Raw genomic sequence first — 22,458 nt, forward strand, 5'->3', positions numbered from 1 at the left:
CCAATTAAAAAGACGACCCAGCATTAATATATGCCTGGTGATAACTGAAAACACAGACTGCTAAAATAGCTGAGTCTCACTGGGGCTGTGTTTAAATTCTGCTACGTATTAAGAAATGCCTAAATAATGGACAGAGTTCAGGGGTGCATAATACATCTTCTTATAAAGAGCACCTGCCAAGACCATACTGGCCTATACTTTAAACATTTTCTACAATTAAAATACCTAAATCTAGAGGCCATCTGTTTCCTGCCTTTGCCTTTCTGAAATGCCAGAAATTTTACTGTAAACACAGGTGAGCAAAATAAGATGCTGCCTGATTTTAAGGGACTTAAAGAATTTGCAGAACAGCTGAAGCCTGGGCCAGCCACTTTTCAGCTGCTAGCCCCTCAATTAAAACTGATGAGAGAAGCAGTATCATCTCTTCCTCTCTCGGTGGCAATATGCTTATGTGGGAATTCCCACACCAAACTGGGACAGCAGCAATCCATCCAGCAGTTTGGATTTGACAGTAACCAATACCAGATGTTTCAGCCAAGGCATAATAAAACACAGAGTAACTGTGGAGAAAAGTGCTCATTTTTTCTCAATTTCCCATGGGTCTCTGGGCAAGGCACATATCCTGCGGTACACAGCATCCCAAGAAATTAGTCTGGCTACTCAGAAATTTGCCACAAAGCTGTTCAGGTGGCAACCCTGAATTCATTGCTGACTCTTGTCCCTACTGCAAGGCCCTTAAGAGAAGTTGGATCCACATTTTAATTTTAATCTAATTGTGAAAAGTAAAGAAGATAAAACAATTCTAGAAATTCTAAAAGAGTTTGGGTTTGGGGTTTTTTTTTTTTTTCCTCTTTTAAAGAGATAATTTTAAAGTGCTGTCAGGTTAGCAGGAGTCTTGAAAGGTGAACATAGACACTGGAAATGACATCTGCAGGCCCAGTCTTTCCCTGATGGCACTTGCATATCAGTTAATACAGCTGAGAATCATGTCCTGCTCATCATGCCAGGTGCTCGGTTGTTTGTCCAAGATAACAAGTGAACAAGTACTCTGGAGTCCAGTCAGATGCAGCTCAGAAAGCTCTGCTTTCAGGTATTCCCTGAAGCACCCCAGTCCCTGGAAGAGAATCCTTCTCAGTCAGGAAACCCTTGCTGACAAATGCACACATCTAAAACCCTGTGCCCTGCAAAAGATGTCACACAACACAGGGCTTAGGGAAAAATGGAAACCACTGGCACCTGGGGCTGACCCAGTCAAATGGGAGATCCAGGTATCTCACCTGGAAATGTCAGTGTTTTTCCCTGACATCCTTGAGCTGGGCAGATGTGAGGCAGCTGGCAGGAGCATTCAGGAGCTGTGTAGCTGCATTTCTGCTGCACCTCTGCCAATGCCATCAGCCATGATAAGTGGTGATAGGCACATCCTTGGTTTTGCCACTGAAATACACAGCTTTGGCTATGTTGGATCAACAACACACATCTGCAACAGAGCTCAGTGCAAACAAGGCCTGGACACTTTGTTCTTCCTGTTTTTTTATTTCTCTGGAGGATCTCACAATTAATCAAAATTATAGTTTTGTAGAAATGCACAGAACATTTATTTAGTTTGACAGAAGTGTACAGATTTTTCAGAAAGACAAAAAGGCACAAAAAGGCACAAAACAGGTTTCTTACTGCCTAGGACAGAGAATCCCATGAATCTGAAAGCAGAAAGCTATCTGATTTCTACACAGGAAAGCAGTGGAGTTTCAGAAGAGTTCAGTTAACTGAAGCCTACTATTTATCCCCTTTCTTTTCTTTTGACCAGTGAGATGGTTTCATCTGGTAAATTTTAATGTGTAAGGACACTTACTGAAATGAGGAACAGTTATAATACAATAACTGATTTGGTGCATCTCTTCACAGAAATTGGCAGTAGTATCAAAAGGATAATAAGCTTTGGGACATGAAAAAACACTTACAATTTTGCAATTATGCTCAGACATAAAAAAAATCCCCTTCTGAGCAGTTCCTGAGCTAGAAGATAAGGAAAATGACCCAACAGCTAAGGGTATATAGCACATTTCAGCAAAAACTCGAGCCATCATTGTTACATTGCTGTTTTCTCATGTTATATCACAGCTGTACTGATACACACTCTGAAATCTCAAGTAGCAGACCCATCTCTCGTAGCTCATCCTTGTAAGAAGAGGACTCATGAAAATCAACACTAGCTTGCATAGTCCTTGGTGGCACCTCTACAATTTCAAAATGTTATGTCTCCCCTGCTACTCATTGCTTCTTGCAAAGCATGAAGCTTTGCAAGATTTGAAATCATGACATAAATGAAAGATTATACAACAAAGGCTTCAAAATAACTTACTTGCTATATTTATCATGGGGAAAATTTTGCACTTACTATTAAATACTACCCTTAAAGCCAGATGGTCATACAGAGAATGACTACAGAAATTTAGAAAAGCAAACACAGTTATCTTTCCAAAGTGCTACTGAGATTAGGAAACAAGTTATCAGAGGTAAACAATCTTTTCCTCTACTCTGGCTCCACTTTCTGCATCCTGCAGGCTCTCAGTCTGGGCGTTCAGCAGCAGTTCATCTACCTGTGGTGACTGGATGGATTCTTGGTTTGGAACACTTGTCTGGAAACCTTGGGTGTGTGATGTGTTCAGATCTGTAACATAAGAGAAGGACAATGCTTTTTCTGCCACATCCATGCCATCAAAACGTCAAATTCTGACTTTTTCATTAGCACCATTTTCAGTTTGCTGCATCTGTCTGGAAAGGAAAACAGTACTCTAGAAAAAATTATACTACAGCCTGATGAGATGTATCTTACCCAAAGTTAGTGAAATCTATGTCAAGTAATAATAATAATAATAATAATTATAAATGTGTAGCCACACTTTACTAAACGGACAAACAATAATGGAAAGACATAAACAAGGTCAGAATTGAGCTGGAGGGAAACACACAGCACATAATCAGTATCTTTGTTAGTAATAATACAGTTGTAACATTAATACAGTTTTCATCATTACACAGAATTTTTATTTGTAAGCCTTCCTTTTATGGATGCAAAAGAATTAAGTGAGCAAAGTTGGGTTTTATCCCTAGTCAGCATTTTGTAGCACTTTCGGCCTTCAGGACCTGCATCTCAGTAGTTAGCTTTTCTACATCTGTATTTCTTCAAAGCAACTTTACCATAAAAGCAAGCTGCATAACAAAGAATGTGTATCCTCATGCACAGCGATGAAAAATATCTGTAACGGATATGCTGCAATACTTTTCACCGTAATCTTAGCCTGACCAACTCTTCTATTATATCAGGAGGTTCAAATTTTCATTCTTCCCTCTCAGAATAGGACTCTGTAGAAAGAAAGGGAGCTTTGAACTCCTGGTAGAGCATGGTAATGCCAGAAGCACGCAAACCAAGAACTGGGGTTCTTTGGGCCTTGATCACTTCATGCAGAGCTGAAGAGACATTTCATGCTTGCTCTGGTCCCTACTTCTCACATCTACGTGCAATGGAAATCTACTATGAAGGATCTATTTGTGTTTTTACACACCAAGTCACTTAAATACTGGCAATTCATAGTGACACATGCCCACATTTGGCATTCCCCAAATATATGTGACTTTCATCAGTCTTGTTCACTGAGGCAGGAGTTCAAGGCAAAACAAGCTTGCTGGCACCCTGAAAATTTCAGCCTAGGCTCTCTGGCTGCTCCCTGGCATGGGGTATGTGGAGCAGTGTGGGATGATTATGCAGTGGGCATGTGGGAACACATCATATCGCAGCCGCTGCCTTCAGCATCTTCTCTTTGATATTCTCACAGCTGGGGGGAGCAAACAGCCTTTGGGGCTGCAGCTCCCAGCATAAACCACATTCATCTTATTCTTGCTGCCAAGTCTGCAGAGTCAATGGCAGGAGCAAGGTATTTATAAATGAGCTTAGTCATAGTGGGATGACACAGAATGTTACAAAAATTAGTCTTCAGTTTTCTTTCTTTCACTGTTTTATACTGGATTAAGTTTCAGTCTTGATGAAAATCCAGAAAAGGTCTTGATTGCGAGTTATTTGCAATACATAACACAGAAAGTCTTGACTCCCTAACTTAGTCAAACAGGCCTGATTTTTGAAGATGATGTCTGCACTTATTTCTTTTTGATGGTTGTATTAGAAAAAGATTGCAATTTGCAGCCCACAGGAGAAAGCAAAAAATATGTCTGCCCATCTTCATGAAAACTGGATGCATTAGGTATGTTTATTTATTTAAAAGAGCCCTACTAGCAGCAGTTCCTCAACTTCTAAACACCTACATTTTCAGGTAATTTTACCTACATTAGTATTTCTTTTAAGTCCTGTAAGTCTATTCACATTACCCAAGTTAAGTACATAAGAATACCAGGGAGTAAACACTTATTTGAAAGATCTGTTTCCAAAGTTTAAGAAGTACATAATTTGAGAAGCCTAATTACAAATTTGAAAATACACAGAAAAGAAACACCTTACATGCAATTATTTTTCACCATCAAAACTAAACAGTAATTGCTTCAGCAATTAAAACAGTAGCTGTTTCCAAACCATTTCTCATTAACTGTTATAACTACAAGCAGCAGAGCTGAGCAGTGGAAACTCTTCAGCACTCTGGAAAAACAAATCAGATCCTGTCACTATCAAAATAAATGATTTATCACTAGTTCAACTTCTTTTTTATTTATTTTTCCTAAATACATTGCATCTGGGAAACCTGAACAGCAGGAGAGCACCCAGGAGGTAAGAGCACAGCTGCTGCTGGGGCACCAAGTGGCTTCAGGCTGGAAAGGTTGTGCTTAATCTAACTGAGGAGGGAAGGGGCTGGTTTTGGATGCACTTCAGGTGGCACTCAACACAGACTCTGCCTAATAAAAGCACAACGCGTCCCCAAGGCCAGCACACTCAGCCTGCCATCAGGGAGGGTGGCTGCTGTCTCTCTGCCCAGTGCCATGCTGGAAGCAGCTGAGCCAGCAGACCAGCTGGTATCACAGGCAGCAGCGTGATGTGCCCCGAGGGTAGATGCATGTGAAGTGTGGAAGAAGTGCTAGAAATGGTAACAACAGTTTCAGGTGAAGGGAGACTGAGAAAAGTGGACTGAACTGCCGGTCAGCCTTGGTCGTTGTAATGTAGAACAGTAACAGCAGCCAAGAAGCCTCCCCTGAGCTCTTTTTAGCATGAGGAAACCCTCATGAGTTGCCCTTGTGACCAAGCAGGAGAAAGGTAGGAGAAACCTTCCTCTTGAAATGCTCTCCCAAAACAAGGAGGAAACTTCTGAAACCAGACTCGAAAACATCAGCTGATGTCTACTAAGGAACTCTTGAGAGCTGAGGATGTTTAATGAAAATAAAAAAGGAAAACAAACTGATTATTTGTGCAGACAGCAAGGCAAAGGGGCTGTCAGAAAGTGACACCCAAGAAGCTCTCTCTCCCATGATCCCCTGGCAGCTGGGGCACCCACGGGAACTCCCCAGTCTCTCTCCAGGCTCAGTCTCCGCTGCACTGGGGCAACCATCAGAATTCACTATGGATCAAGAGTCAAGCAAATACAGACCATTGGCCTTTTATGAGCTTCCTTCAATGTGATTGTAATTCACCTGTCAAAATCAGCCATAAAATGAGTTCTGTTGTCTCCTTTGTTTCAATTCAGCATTTACTTACCCTTTTTCCTGCTCTCCTCCAAGCTGCCGACAGATGCTCTCCCTGGCAGGCTGTGTTTGGCTCAACAGCGCGCCCACCAGACCAGCACCCACATCACCAGCAGCCAGCAAAAGCTGGGGCGCAGCCCCTGCCCACAGCCCTGCTGCCTGGCTGGGCTCTGCCTGCTGCCATGCTCCCACACCCCCGCAGAGAGGACAAACGAAAGGGCTCTACCTGGCCACAGTCATCCACTTGCTCATTTACTCTGTTTTTCTTTCATCGTAAGATAAATGTAGAAAATACTCCCTGACTATTTCCAAAGCTTTAGCAAAACTGAGCTGTAGCTCAGATCCTTCCACAGTCTAGTCTTGACACAACTTTCTGCTCCCTCCCACTTTTGCACCAGGCAAGAGCTGTCAGCATCTCTCTGTACCGTGGACCCCAGAATTTATGTGCAAACTGAAACCCCCTTTACCTGTTTCTCACTTACATAAAATATATTTTCTCCTACAATATTCCAGGTAAGTCTTTTCTTAAGAACAAGCCAGATCCACAGCTGCATCATGGATACCCTAGGTAAAAGTGAACGGCAGACCAGAGAAATCCACTCTTTCAAAGCTGAGCTGGTCAAAAGGCAAAGAAGGGTGTGCTTGAGGCCGGTGACCAAATATTAGATGATCTGTGACAGCACTTCAGCCTTTTTGGGACTTGTAGCCTGTGCCACACCTCAGTATTAAATGCTCCTAAAGTACAGCTTTTACTCCTTTTAATCTCAGCTAAGACTGTTTAATTGAATAAAGAAACCCCAGGCATTCCCAGCAGTCTTCCCCACCAATTTTTGCAAAAGGAGTTTAGAGGCTGTTCTAACAAATTCTGGATCCAATCACAAATTGTCTCAATCACACAGACACTGTCAAATTCAACACTAAAAAACAAATGGAGTTTTTTCCCCCGTTTTCCTTGGGTTTAGGCCTGGTACCATGAAGACAAGCATCAGGAAACTGCAGAGAGGCGCTCTACTCTTTCCATACATTTTTAGACCACCTCAATATGAAAACAATGGCAGATGGCAGGCCTGTCGTATGTGGGATCAGTTCTCAAGGGAGTTTATAAGGGGACCTCAGTTTTCCAAACAGGGTCTGCGTCCAAACTCTGAGAAACGACAGCTCCTGACTAAAAATATCGTACTGTTGTACAGGAAAAGAAAGAAAAAAACAGGTAGCATTCTGCATCCTAACTACCTTATCTTTTCCACAGCATTAAGGGAGAGGATTAGTAGTATCTCACAAACTGCTGACAAGGTGAAGGACAAAGGAATGGTATTTGCAGGAATCTGAAATCAATAGCATAAAAAACAAACACAGCCCGTGTACCTGGGGGGGCAGGGGATACAAAAGCCAAGTAAACAACTCATTAGTCACGCTGATTCTCACCTCCTGTCTGTTGTCATAGGATGTAAGCACTTCCACATCAAATAAATGCCACAGATTTTCCTCCTTCGCCCCCTTCAACCCCTCCTCTCTCTCTTCCAGGATCAGAGCCCTTGATGTTAAGGCTAGACTGCACACAGTGAAGATTGTGGAAAGGACAGGAGAATCAAGGCACTAGGAAACACTCCAAACAAAAAACACCTCTCAAGTCTCTGTGTTTTGAACAGAAAGCCTTTAGTGTTCCTCCTTCAGCTCTGACCCTGGTTTCACAGCATCACAGGATAATTCCAATTGTACTTTGGATCTCAGAAGGCCTCGGATTCAAACTCCTGCTCAAAGGTGGGTTAGCTCTGAGGTCACGTCAGGCTGGACACTTTTTTAGGGGAAAAAAAAGGGAATAAAAAAGTGGGGGAAAAAAGGTGGCAGGAGGGTGGAAGGAACACTCCACATGGATTTTGCAGACAATTACCTTGCTGTGACTCTCCAAGATTTGTCACATTGACCCTCTTTACAAAATAAAATTGCATAATAAAACTGCATTTAATGAAGAGTGATTTATGCCACTTTTAGCAACAAATACGTTGAAGAGTCACAAAAGCACTAACCTTCTGAAATAATAAATAGAGTTAGGTTTCGGTTTTACATGTACTTATAACAACTGGTACCAAGTTCATTTGGACTGACAGCTGACACATCAGCTTCAGGCCACAGCTATTTGAAATGGCAGAGCTGCTCTATTTAATCCCCACACTGGCACTCATGCATAATGCAAAGCACAAGCAGACACCTAACAACCAGTGCTAAGTCTGCCGGTCTGGGATATTCAAAGGAATTCAAGGGTAACAGGCTCTCGTTTGCCACCACAGTTCAACAGCAAATGGCAGCCTAACTCCCATGGGATCCACTGAAAAACCCACTGGCAAATCCCACAGCAGCTCTTTGTCTCTGATGATGCTCCCAGGGGTTTCCATGCAGATTCATTAGCAATAGACAGCCAATTCCCCCGGGAACTCCAAGCACCTCAGCCTCTCTCCCTTTCCTCACCATGACCAATTTTGACTGCTTTTTTAATGCCTACTAAGACTTTCCCAAATTGCAATGGATTTTCCACACTGCAGGTTCAGTTGTTTAAAGTTGGTGGAAGAAAGGGAACACTATGCAGTGGTACTGGGCACCTGGAATGCCAGGGCATCACCCTGGAACAACCAAGATACTGCTGCTACTGATCCAAATCAGAACACTTGCTACAGAAAAGTTACATGTGAGCCTCGATGATTTGAGGACAACTTCCAGCAGTTTCACTGGCAGTTGAGATTCCACATCCCATCAACAAACCAGGCCCTTCACAACTCAATAAAGCTGATTTCACAGTAGGAACTGAATTTGGTATTGGGTCTCAAAAAAACACTGGGAAAAATATTTTGACCCTAAAGCTACCAAGGAAAGAGGAGCCTAATCCATCTCCCAGCTGACTGAATAAGGCAAGAAAATTGGTCTGGGAATCGTAATGCTGTTATTTACTTTTGACCAGCCCAACCCTGTGAAAAACTAGCTGCTGTATTTCTTAAGCAAACAAGCACCTTCACGAGTAAGAACTTTACACAAAAAGCAGATGAGGAATTATTTCAGAAGATATCCTAAATTAACTAGTCTTAGCAGCTGTTGGTGCACTTTTTATCACAAGACAGATAACAGAAAGAATTCAAAGTCTATCATGAATAAGGTCTGCAACACAACTCTTCTCTATGTGTATGCTGTATTTTTGATCATAGTAAAATTACTGGGATTGCCATTATTCTGCATGTTTCTGCTCTTTGTGTAGTTGCTGGCTTAGGTAAAACAATGCAGGTCCGTTTTCAGGTTTTGCCTCATAAGTCTTCAGAGAAGTTTCGTCTAGACAATTTGGACCTAATTCTTGGCACAAGAAACACAAAATACATATTTATTCCACCAAAATGGCATTTATCATAAAGTTCCAACTTATACTCCAGGTTTTGGAGTAATGTGATGATGCAGTCATTTTTCTTTTATTAAGGGCCAGTAACATACTATTTCTAACACTGGTGTTTACCAAAGAAAGTATTTTAAAACTAACCCAAGCTCAAATACTGATAGTGTCACTGTGACATCAAATTCATAGCACGCTGATTAAAATTTATTAGGTTGATTAAAATTTTAACCAAGTTACATGGCTATGCTATCAGTTGTATTGGTTTTTGAAGCACACGGGTTCTAAGCTATTTTTGGCATGCTGTTTTTCTAATGCATATCAATAAGAGAGACTTAAAAATAGGTCTGAATCTAAATCATAATTTGTCTGTGCATTAAATACCCACAGTCTCACCTTGGGAGGGCAGACTGCCTGACAGCTGTCTGCTTCTGCTTATTATTAATTTATTTAAGTATGAATTCCCTATTAAACTGTCTTTGTGCTAAGCTTTGAAGCTTTAGATGGTCAATTACAGACAAACACGTGGTCCAACAGGTATTCTGCTAACAACGAACACATGTTTTATTGACCTACTTCTCTTCCAGCTCATTAAACACAGCTGCACTCAAATGATCAAGAGGAAAGCCCCATAAAACCCCAAGAACACTCTTCCTACACAGGATCACAAGGAACACGACCAGCTGCCGCCGCCGCAGGGCCGCTGCCCCACCCGGGGCAGCAGCAGCAGCAGCACACCCACGCAGAGCATCTCTGCAGGGGCAGGGCTGCTCGCCTGCCCTCTGACAGCAGTGCTGGGGAAGCGCTGAAAACCCCCACCGCCTCCTCCTTCGGATGTCCAGTGTGGGTGTAAACTAAGCGGTCTGCAACCATCTCCTCCTAGCCTGTCGTCTGCTTAAGTCATTTGGCCAGCAGGCTGAAGGCCGGACAAACTGCCATGGGTAGGGAACGCTCCTGCTTGAGTGTGTAATGGAGGAACAGAAACGCCATGAAATTACAGACACAGACAGCACCACCAAGGACTCGAGGGACAATGAACCAGCTCCCCTTTCTGCTGCCTGCCAGCACACCCCCACACTTCCCTCACCCACTGTCCCAATTTGCACCCTGAAGATAAAACGCTGCAGTGAGGCTTTATCTCCTTCCCTCCTGAAACAAGAGATCCAGCTAGCATTAACCCTGAAAAAGCAGTCTCTGGAACATGAAGTCACTCCCTTTGAAACAAAAGGGGACATTTACACATCAAAACTCCTCTTCTGATCTGTTACCACAGACAGATGTTAGAGTGTTGATTAACTCTGCCTCATATTTATGAACGCTCTTTGGTTGCAGGTTGTTTTGTTGGGGTTTTTTTTTCACTTTGAAATAAACATAAAATCAAAGACCTTGGCAAAAAAGCAATTTAGTCCCCAGCGTTTGGCCACTCTTTCAGGTGCAACATAAAGAAGTGCGCTCTGGACTTTGGCAAACATTTTCTTGAGTAGCAGAAGGGCACAGCTCTGTTACAAAAGCTAAAAGGGTGAGGTAATTTATAAAACACTCAAGTCTCCTCCTAAGCACTTTGGTTTTATAGGGTAATTTCCCAACAGCAGACCAGATCCACCACTTCTTACTCATAAAAGCTGACAAGATCAAAACTCAAAGAGACCAGCAGAAGAGCACTAAGTCAATATATAGAATTGCAGCAGAAGAAAAAAATCAGGCAAAGCACCTGTTTCAAATCAATTACATGCTAATCTTACCCTTTAATAGAAGCTGCTGTTGTTGATTAATACAGGAAAAAATACAAGCACGACTACATGAGTGAGCATCTGAGAGAAGCCTCTTATCTATAGTCACAGAGATACTTGTTCTCTCCCAAGGTCAAAACTGAGGGAAATATTCACTATTTTTTTTACTGTATATTGAATATTAGCACAGCCATTTTTATTCCTTTTTGGCAGGAAGTAGATGTGCTCATGCTTTCTTCTTGGAGTCCTTGAAAAAAATCAAGAAAAAACTGGAAAAGATGAACATTCCCCATACTTTGCATTGTAAGCATAGGAATTTTCAGTGTGATTGAATATTTTGAAATGAATGCCCTTTTTAACTGTTTGCTAAAAGCTCTGTGAACATGTAACTGCTGTGAAAACAGTCTGCATAAGAGGTAAAGGAAAAATTGTACATCAAAGCCATAAAACCCCACAATTATCAAATAAGCATGTGTGTTCATCCCTCGAGTGCATGGAGAGCACTTAGATCCACACTTCCCTCACTTTTGCTCCCACTTCTCCCTTGTAAGAGCAACACTGGTCTTACCCTTAAGCCCAAATGCATCACCTCCTCCTACCTCACCTTTACTGCAGGTTTTGAAATGCCTGTATTCATTTTCACTTCAGCTCAAAACTGCCTGTGTTTAATGCAGGAGCCTTTCCTACACCTTCATCCCCTCCCCGGTGGCACTGTGCTTCAACTGCTCTGCCCAGAAGACAGCTTCCCTGCAGTTTTTCTGTCAGCAACAATTATCCTTATATTTTCCAGTTCAATTAATAAAGAGAAAAAAAAATCACCCTTGCCAAATACCCTACTTTCCCTGCCTCTCATATATTCTTTATAATGGAATATATTCAATGACTTTTAAACTACATGGGTTTGATTTTTCTACAATAGACCCTAAACAAATACAGAAAAATCATACCTATTTTTTATCATTTATGTCCCAGTTCTAGATCAAACTTCCAAGGAATAGTCAAGGAATCTCAGTAGGTGACTCTTGGAAGTCTTCCTACTTGATTAAACTATAAGCAAATTCCGTACCAGCACCAAGGCTCCTCCTCTGTACTTCCCCATTAAAAATTTACACCCAAAAGAAGTTTCCTACAGCATCTGGCAAGGGGGAACAATATACTCCATGAAATCTCCTCTACCAGTTTGGTGACAGCCAATGAGATTTATTGGAAGGCAGTTGGGTGCTCCTGTGATGAATACCAGCAGAAGACAGACAATCTTCCCCAGTGTCTTAATAAATATTTAACAGCAGATGATGCTGAGGAGGTTTTGTATTACTAACACTTCATTATTTTTGTACAACATGCTACAGGCCATTTCTTGGAATATGTAAAGTATTATACTAAATAATTAAAATGAGATTATACTTTTCAAAATAAGCCAGACAGATACACTTGGTGATTCAGCCACATGGTTTTACAGGGTGTGTTTGCATACTCAGTATCTTGCAAAATTTGATCATCCATAAACAGCTTCTTTCAGCTATTAGAATGAATTATTTATTTACACTAGTGCATCTATTTCAGGCTCTAACTTCATTACAAAATACATACAAAATATTTTAATGTACTAAAGCAGGGCACAGTAGCCAGGTCTCCACCCACAGAAAGCATTTTCCAAGGACAACAAAGACCTCCCAAGGAATCTTCTTAACATCGAACAACCAGCAACACTGTTGTTTTGTGGCCCTTTTCCTGAAAGATTACTTCTTTCCCAGCAGACTTGCTATCTAAGTCACATCTCTGCACATCCCTGAGCTAATGCTCAGGATCCAGCTCACTATAAACCAGTTGTCTGGCTAAAAACCCTCTGCCCATTGTTTTCTGCTTTGAAATGTTCTCCTTTCATCCCTCTATTCCCCTGAAACCTCTACCTACTGGAAAAAACACAATCCATGTAAAGAATAAATCTGCATATAAGGGGGATCATCCACAAAATTCCAATTTCATTGACACCACTAATTCCACTGACTCCACAAACCACTACCCTGAAGTTGGTGGAACCATAAAGTGTGAGAAAAATGAGAAAGATTCAGCCATCTTCCTTTTGCTGTTTAGTAAGTCTGCAGTTAATGAAAGCCTGAATATGGTGTGCAGATTTACACCAACACCAGTGGTACCTCAAAAGACAGGGTCAGGCAATCTTTTTTACTCCATTCATAACCTTAAAGATGTGCACTATTTTAAATTTCCCTTCACAAATGAATGAACTCTAAAGGAAAAGATAATAGAAAGAATAAAATCAGACAGGCATTACACAGGATAGCTACTACATACATTAATGTGCAAAAGAAAACGAGAATATCATTAGCTGCCTTAATTAAAGGGTTATGTTATAGTGCCACATCTACTGTGATTATTTTCAGAAATGAGAAAAGTGTTTTGAGATGAGAAAATCAGTAACAGAACAACAAAATCTGGCTGCTACAGAAGTGAAAAGAAGCAAGTGTTACTTGAATTATACTAATTGCACGTGACATATAATGACATATTTTTCACTTTGGTATCACACTGCCTTGTGATTTAATCCCTTTTGCCATTTGTTTTAAACAAACAGAACCATTATTCCCAAGAGGAAAAAGAAATACTTCCTCTCTGATTCATTTCCCCCAAGTATCTCAGAAACAAGGAAATCTTCCAGCAGAGCATGAAAACCAGTGTTTTGTGCTATGGAAAAGAGGCAAATTTGCTGTTGTCTGTTGCAGAGTCAAAAGTAACAGCTTAATTGTTCTAATAAATCAATGAGATTTTTGAACTTGGAAGATACTGGTGCTGATGTTCCTCAACTTCGTATTCTTATATATTTCCATTTAATTTTATTCTCATTATAACTTACACTGAGCACTGAATTAGCCCTGTGCTCACCTGTGTAGCCATCCATACTTATATGGTGAACACAGAAAAATCAATTTAGAATTGTTCTCAATGTGGCATCTACTCAATTAAAAAAGACAAAAAAATTAAAGTAGCTGAAAATATCACACCTGCTCAGGAGGCTCCCTGACAAACTGGGAGCTCCATGGGTCATATCATCCTCTGCTTTTTAAAAATTTCCCTCTTTCCCCCTTTCTAAGTGAAAGAAAATCAGAAAGAATTTGGTCACTATGGAACAGTGAAAAAAATGGCACTATTAAAAATATTATTAGACATATCAGAAAAAAAATAGGTTGAAACACGTCTTCACATGCAATTCTGTAGGTGGTAAGGGGCTGGCCTGTCACTAACTCCAAAGGATGCTGTTTTAAAGTGTATGTTGTATGGGACACAGTTACATTCCAGCTTAGAAAAATGAGATGTACTCAGAAGGAGTTCTTTCAGCAACAACAATATAAAAATTAACACACAATGATTTCATATGCAGAACTGTGATGACTTTTTTGGGGGTGTTGCTAATCATTATTTACCAGGTTCCAAGGGATGTAAGTAATTTTACTCAACTAAGTCCTCATAATGGTATCCCATCAGCCACCTCCAGCGCTGGCAGCAGCAGCTATGCTATCTGAATAAGGCCCTGAGTTACTGAGATTTGCTTCTTGCTAAAATTCAGTGTTGAGTTGGAAGTGTAGACAAAGAGCCTGTACCACTTCAGATGGCTTCTTATCAGTGTAGTGCAAAGCATATTTCACCTATTTTTCATCACACTTGCATCAGTTTTATATTGTATATCTCTCCTGATTGCAACAAATTCACCTTAACACAAATATGATAAAAGAGCCAGGCCTATTGTTCTCAACCTCCCTGATATAAACGTAGAGCAAATGCTTTTACGCAATGTCATTAGGCCACAACTTAGATTAATTAAGGTAGCCTTAGTGGTGGTTTAACCCCAGCCAGAAACCCCACACACCCCTCTCTTACCAAAAGAACTGGAGAGAGAATCAGAAGCGTAAAAGCAGGAGAACTCATGGGCTAAGAAAAGGACTGTTTAATAGGGAAAGCAAAGGCTGTGCACATGAGAAAAACAAACCAAGGTGCTTCCCATGCACTGGCAGGTGTTCAGCCATCTCCAGCAGAGCAGGGCCCCATCATGCAAAATGCTTACTTGGGAAGACAAATGACATCACCACAAATGTCTCCTCCTTTCCTGCTTCTTTCCCCCACTTTATACACCGAGCTTGGTGCCACAGGTCTGGAATATCCCTCTGGTCAGTTTGGGACACTGTCCTGGCTGCATCTCCTCCCAACCTGCCAAGCACCCCCAGTCCCCTCCCCAGTGTGGCAGTACCAAAAGCAGGAAAGGCCTTGGCTCTGTGCCAGCCCTGCCCAGCGATAACAAAATCATCTCTGTATTACCAACTCTGTGTTCAGCACAAATTCAAAACACAACCCCACAACAGCCACAATGAAGAAAATTAAACCTACCCCAGGCCAAAGCAACGCACAAGGAATCTTCCATATCTTCTCCCATTGGTCTTACTTGGGAAGACAAATGACACCACCACAAATGTCCCCCCTTTTCCTGCTTCTTTCCCCCACTTTATACACTGAATTTGTTGCCACAGGGTCTGGAATATCCCTCTGGTCAGTTTGGGTCACTGTCCTGGCTGCATCTCCTCCCAACCTGCCAAGCACCCCCAGTCCCCTCCCCAGTGTGGCAGTACCAAAAGCAGAAAAGGCCTTGGCTTTGTGCCAGCCCTGCCCAGAAATAACAGAAACATCTCTGTATTATCAACTCTGTGTTCAGCACAAACCCAAAACACAGCCCCGTGCCAGCCACTGAGAAGAAAATTCACTGTACCCCAGCTGAAACCAGCATAGATAAAAAATGCACTGTTCTAAATGCCATCTAAACTAACAATGGGAAACTAAAGCAAATGAATCTGATTTACAGTTTTAAGAACAGGTTAAACAGAGTAATCACCATTAGCATAATCTGCCTCAGGGAACAGGAAGGAAATTTCATATCAACTATATGGAGTTAGAGGATACTACACATTGTTTCTGGAATCTTTGTTTTTTTCTGTTGCAAATTAAATATTCTACATCTCTAGAAACCACTTACTTTGATGAAAGCCACTATAAATAAATTATTTTTTCCAAAAGCAACTAATTTGCTTATACTCATATATGTACAAATTTCTCTCCTTTAAAAAATATTCAAATTACATCAGTAAAATAGAGTCCTCTTTTTGCTCCTTGGGTTTGCATTTGGCTGTTTATGAAGATCACAGATTTTCCTATATTCCCCACAAAGATTTAAACTCTGTTTTTCACTGTGTCACGTGTACAGGTCTTTCATACTAAATGTGCGAGGTAAAACCCTCCCACATTCAAGTTTCAGCAGTTTTCCAGATCAATCACTTTTCAATTCTTTTTCTATAGCTACAATGTCTGAATAAATGAAATTAAAGTAGCAGCAACAAACAATGCTGTTCACTTCAAAGCTTAAAGGAATTAAAACTGCACTCATTCCTGAAATCAAAGAGGTGAATCCATAGGTAAATCCTCAGGCATCACTTTGGCTAGTTAACTTGACATGTCAATTAAATGCAAGACTAATTTATTCAATTCTCAGTCTAGTCTGACACAAAACCTATACTTCCCCTCCTTCCTAATTAGCCAAAGTACTTGCTTCTTTCATGCAGATAATTTCTGGATAATTTCATAACCATTACTGTAAAGCATTAACACATTTTTCTTTCAATCATATTTTCCTCCTGTTGACTGACACACCTTTTCTAGTGAGGTTACTTATGCCAGTTTCAGTTCAGTGGGAACTTGCCTGAAGGTCTTTACTGAAGTTCCCTCCCATACACATAGAACAATGATATATAATCATGATGTTAGCTATGGGAAGAGACCTATGTCTTACCTTAAGAAATATGAATGGAAAATTATGCACTACAGTAATGTAGCCATTTCCATTTCTGTATATTTATGAAGCTTAATTGAATAGTACTAAACATATGGTAGAATGCAGTGTGATTAACTCCTTGGAAACGAGTTTAGACGGTGATTCTCTTTAAATAATTTAAGTGGGTTTTTTTCTGACAGAGCAGACTTCTTACAAAATGCCTAAAATTCTGTGAAAGTTAATCAAACACAAGAAATTTATTTTCTGTACACACAAAACGTTAACTATATATTAGGTCTGGCTATGTATGTACGTGGCATGTGGCTATATGCAGCAAACCATACTCAGTATTTGTTTCTTAGTTCTATGTTGACCAATTATTTAAGCATTTTTTTTAAAGATGATTATGAGACTTTATACACAAAGCTAGCTGGAAAATGCATGGAAACGCATGAAAATACCATGAAACATTCATCCACATGAAAATATTGAAGATTTCAGCTAACTTTTAAGTTCTTTCCCTCATTGCATTTAAGTTGGTTTTTCTTCAAAGTGGTAAGAACTGACTATATCCTGCAGAGATGTCAGAAAGCAGAGGCAAAGACTGGAGATTTTCTGAAACTCTGCTAAAGTCTCTGGGGAAGAAAACATGACCAAAAATACTCAAGAAAAAGAAAATCAGTTTCCTAGTATGAAATGTTTGTATTGTTCTATTTGATTGACATTGCTTAGGAACAAGCAATTTGCATAATTTCCATGTGCATAGTCCCTTGGGGAAATTCAGCACTCTTCTCATTCCCCAGTCCCTCCCTGAACAGTGGTCCTGATGCAAGACAGAAGCAAGTCTGAATCACGCAGACTCAGGCACTGCATGATCAGAGCATAAAATTCTTGTCACCTTCTCAATCACAAATGCAACTGTGGAATGTGATGTCACATCTCTCTGGGGGAGGCTCCCTGCCCTGCCTGCTCCAGCAATGCAGTGGTAGGCTTCACATCATCACCTGAACCATCAGAATGCTGCAAGGATTTACTTCACTTCTTTGCATAAGGTGTCTTGTGGCACCACCCAGGCAGTAACTGCACATTTTGCCAACACGACTTGGTCAGAGAGACTTACACTGGCCTCTTGGGTGGGCTCTGGAGCCAGAGCTTGTCCCCAAGAGTGCTGGGACCTTGGTGCCCTGTTACCAAGGGCAAGATAATGATGTCTACACAGTATGCATTGACAGCAGCTGAACACAAAGCTGGTCCATTGTGTCTTGAGACACTGACACTCCAGCAGCTTATCTTAGAATCAGTGCAATTTAACTGGTACAAGCCAGTTTAATTAAAAAAGATGCTCTCATGTGGGCTCAACAGAAAGTATCCTGGTTAGTTTCTATCTGTATGTTTGCCAGTGCAAGCTAAGCCACTTTTGAGAGGTTTAAACCCGCATATGTGTTCCTTTTCAAATTTGCACTAACTAAAATGACAACCGCAGCCAAACTAGAACGAGTTTCACCAGGCTACTTATTTAGGCATTTTTAAAAATGTTAATCTCTTTTACTAATCAGCTTGGTTTGCTGATTGTAGTGATGTGACTAGCCTGCCCTACCTTTGGTTATAACTTGCTGTTTTGGCACATACCAAAGACTAGTAATGCTGTACTGGATGTCTGTTTAATTCATTACAAGGAGTACTAAGGAGCAAGTTCCTTAATCACTGATGTAAGACAATTAACCATTGTACCTGTGAATGTTTTCAGTTCCTAATTCGGCTGCCCACTGGTCTTTGCTGTGACCTGACCTGCAAGAAGCTGGGTGTGAGAACAGAAGCTATTCTGCACTGTCAGCTGCACAAAAAGCAGCTCAGGCACTGCTGCAGCATTGACATGCTACATCTCCTGAATTTCACAGCTGTGGAGAAAACCCCACCAGATCATTTAATCTCTTACACCAAAAGTGCACCGTTGGTGCCCAAGACTTTTAGCTGTTTTGTTTTTACATCTTGGTCTACAACTCGCACTAATGAAAGAAGTTAGATCAAAACTAATAATGTGCAAAATAAGAAATAAACCCCAGATAATTTAGAGTTTCTCATAAGTTTTTAAGACCTTCAAGGAATTTTCAGTGCACGCAGTGCTCAGATAGGCAGCCTCTTCCACTCATTTTGGTAGCCACCATCAGTAACAGCCATGAAGCCTAGGTATCTTTGGGGGTACTGGTAAAATCCAAGAATAAAGAAAGGTAATGCAGTAAGAGTTACTGATGTGACTTATTTCAAAGATTATATTATTCCTTAGAAGTGATACCATTGTCTGTCCACATATCTTTCAAGATATTTTCATTCCTCAATGAAGCAAGAAAAGGGTGTTTGAACACTGATTATTATTCTAAGACAGGAAATCAAAAGCTATTCTAACCAGAAATCATCAAGTAATGCACATATGTTCTCAAACAATCAATAAAATGCACTTGAAGAAGAATGACTTCTGCTCACAAAAAATAGGTCAAAAGCCTTGGGAAAAGAATGAGAGAAAAACACATTCTGAGTACTACTATACAGAAACAAAAAGGAGTTTTGTGGGGTTTTTCAGTAATTTTCTGTTCTGCTGATTTTCTCACCTATCATCAAAAATGTTGCAAAGAAACATGCAACTGTTTTATCAAAATGTCCTGCTTCCACTACTACCAAGCTGTCTTTGTTCCTAGGACTATTCAGCCAGAGAGGGGACAAACTGCCTGCGCTACTTCATAATTAAATAAAGTATTAATTACCATTATTAAAGGAATCCTTGTTGCTTTTGCAGGAAAAAGACATCTGCTGGTAAGGACTAGTGGATTTCCACAGTACACTAGTTAATGCTGGCTGACAAGAAGTGTCTGTTTTGAGGTCCACCTGATTTTCACTAGTCCCTGCTACATCAGAATTTGAGATATTCATCCCATACACACCGTCCTCATAAACGAGAGAAGAATTTGATCTGTTGATTCTTCTTAGAGACACACACACTACAGCTTCATTGAAGTAGAATGCATTTTCACCATGTAAGCTGTCCAATTGATTATGTCCCATTATCTGCAGAAGGGGAAAAAAAACAGCAAAAACCAGAGAATTTTATTTTCACCTTTGTCAAGTAACAGAACCAGAGAATCACAGAGTATGTCAAGTTGGAAAGGACTTATAAGAATCATGGGAGTCCAGCTCCCTGCTTCTCACTATGTAAAAGTGAAGTGTATGAATATAAGCATCATCCTGAAGAATCCCTATACCAGGATGCAGAAAATTAACTGCCAGACAAATGGGGATTCATAGCAAATAGTCATCTAATCTGCCAGAGGTTAACCTCAAAACACATTAAATTTGATGTGCATTCAAGAATAAACAGCAATAACCTAGCAGATGTGGTCTTAGCTCACATTGAAAGAAGTAATAACTGCAAAGTAACAGATAAAAAAGGACTACTATCTGGGATGCATTGAGCTCTGCTGACTAATTCCAGAGGGTTAATATTTTGCCTCATGGCTCAACATGCCACTTCTCATATGTAAATCTGTGTACTCTGCAATCCAAAAATAACACTGTACCTCACACAGACAGGCAATCACAGAGAATAGGGCCGCAGCAGTCAAACTGGAGATGGCAAACAGCTTTAGCAAGCAAGCCATGGCTCCCAAGGGTGGAAAATGCAACTCCTGCAGACTCTTTGTCTGCAGGTGTTTATTAAGGCCAATCTCACAGAAAAACACAGGAGTATTAGAGTGAGTTATTGCATTGTTTGGTCACACAAAATTATCTAGGCTCTGTGCAATACCAAAACATTGGGAGGAGAATACCAGCTGACTGACAATCACTCAACCGGTTCCACTGCTGCACAGAATATGGTAGTGGAAACACAGGAGAAAGACAATCTTAAGGTCTGGATGGATTCAAAGCCATGTAGTCTACTTAAAAAAAATACAAGTAGATTTATGAATTAAATATTAGATTACAAAAACTACTACTCTCTGACACTTAGCACTGAATTATTTTGCCTCTCTGTGCAATCCAGATATCCCTGTATCAGACTGTTATCCTTCAATTTCCCCTCCTAGAAAGATTTCAGAAGTCACATTCCTTAAAGCTGATGGGAAACTTCAGTTTTGGATTTATCATCCACTTCTTAAGCACTGCCAAACAAATCAAAACTGCAGCACATGCTATGCTAGTGTCTTCATTGTTTGGACTAGCAAGCATATATGGGTAAGTCATGTTCACACTGCGTTCACAAAAGCCAGATGAAAAGAGGGAGGTCAGAGGCCAATCCTTTAACCCCTCAGGCAGGCACAATCTTAGATGCCAAATGGTTATGGTTGAGTTGCCAGCTGAAAAACTATGGAGGTGATGGCTTGAAGAAAACCTCTACAGATTTTCTTGTAAAAATGAGAACCTGAGGGGAAAAAGAAGCTCTTTGGGTCAGTGAGCTTTCCATATGTGGAAAAGCCAGACGAAATGTTTTGATTTTCAGGTGCTTTAGAGAACAGTTAGGGAAATCAAGACCACAACCATGAAGCAAGTATTACAGATGAGGACCTACCTGGCAGGTGAGCACCCAGACAGCTGAGTTCAGAGGCAGACTGTGTCCTTCACCCTCAATAAAAACTTAATCATTTTATTGTTAAACACTTAAGCAGCTTCGAGACTACTTTAAATTGCACCCAAAAATAATAAGCATCTCCAAGGATTTATACTGTCAGGGATGGAGCCACACATCAAACTCTTCCCCTAGGGGGCTGGTTGGTTCAGGGAACAGGACAGGAGGGCCTGAAATGTGGGGTTCACAAGAGCCTGATGTTTGTTACTCCTGAAGGTGCATCTTTTCCTTCCTGGAGCTAGTGGTCCAGGAAAAAGAACAGCAATCAAAGACTTCATTAAGTGCTTTATATGCTTAAGCATTACAATAATTAACTTTTTCTACAAGACGCAGAGACACAATGTATCTTACAAACACAGTAGCAAAGCAGAATAAAACACAGATTCTCGTATTTATAACTTCTGTCTTCTCAATTTAATGAACATCTACCTAAGTTTGGATTTTGTAGGTATCTAGCTTAAAATCACAGAATGGTTGAGGTTGAAAAGTACCTCTAGGAGACATCTGGTTTAACTCCCCTGCCAAATCAGGGCCACATAGAGACAGTTGCCAATGACCATGTCCAGGTGGCTTTTGAATATCTCCAATGACAGAGACTCCACAACTTTGCTGGGCAACCTGTGCCAGGGCTCCGTCACCCCCACAAGAAAAAACAGTTTTCTGATGTTCAGAATGAATCCTCAGTATTTTTGTATGTGCCCATTGCCTCTGGTTCTGTCACTGAGTGCCACTGAAAAGAACCTGCCTCCATCTCCTTCAGAACCTCCATTTAGGTGTTTTTATACATTAAAAGGAACCTCCATTAATAGGAACCATTTCTTCTCCAGGGTTGAACAATCTCAGCCTCCCTTAATGGAGAGATGTCCCTGCCTCTCAAACAGGCACTTCACCAGACATCCATCCTCCTGCCTCCTCTCCACCCCACAGCTCTATGCCTTTCTTGCACTGGGGGAGCCAGACTCCAGGTGTGTCCAGAGCAGAGAGTCAGGATCCCCTCATTTGACCTACTAGCAAAACTTTACTCAGTGCAGCCCTGGAGACTATGTGCCACCTTTGCAGAAGGGCACATTGTTTGCTCATGTTCTACACCAGGACTCCCAGGTCCTCTTCACAGAATCATAGAATCACAAAGGCTGAACAAGATCTCCAAGATCATTAAGTCCAACCTTTGACCCAACACACCACCATCACATCCATTAAATCATACCACTAGCTACCATGTCCAGTCACTTTT

At 40.9% G+C, this 22,458-nt stretch overlaps 1 protein-coding gene across 19 annotated transcripts in view; it reads right to left on the bottom strand.

The window, feature by feature from the left end:
• Nucleotides 1-1,525: 1,525 nt before the first annotated feature.
• Nucleotides 1,526-22,458, bottom strand: part of ARHGEF28 (Rho guanine nucleotide exchange factor 28) — a 120,121-nt gene continuing 99,188 nt past the window's right edge. For 17 of the 19 annotated variants that reach the window (XM_041486180.1, XM_041486178.1, XM_041486181.1 and 14 more), the window contains 2 exons: nucleotides 19,369-19,669; nucleotides 1,526-2,668 (listed from right to left, as the gene is read on the bottom strand). In XM_041486180.1, coding sequence (XP_041342114.1) covers nucleotides 2,508-2,668; nucleotides 19,369-19,669 — 462 coding nt within the window. In that variant the 3' untranslated portion in view covers nucleotides 1,526-2,507. The remainder of the gene's footprint in view (nucleotides 2,669-19,368; nucleotides 19,670-22,458) is intronic. The other 2 variants (XM_041486170.1, XM_041486182.1) reach the window with 2 other exon arrangements.

Source organism: Pyrgilauda ruficollis, unplaced genomic scaffold, assembly GCF_017590135.1.
Source record: "Pyrgilauda ruficollis isolate IOZ18807 unplaced genomic scaffold, ASM1759013v1 scaffold74, whole genome shotgun sequence".
Taxonomy (NCBI): domain Eukaryota; kingdom Metazoa; phylum Chordata; class Aves; order Passeriformes; family Passeridae; genus Pyrgilauda; species Pyrgilauda ruficollis.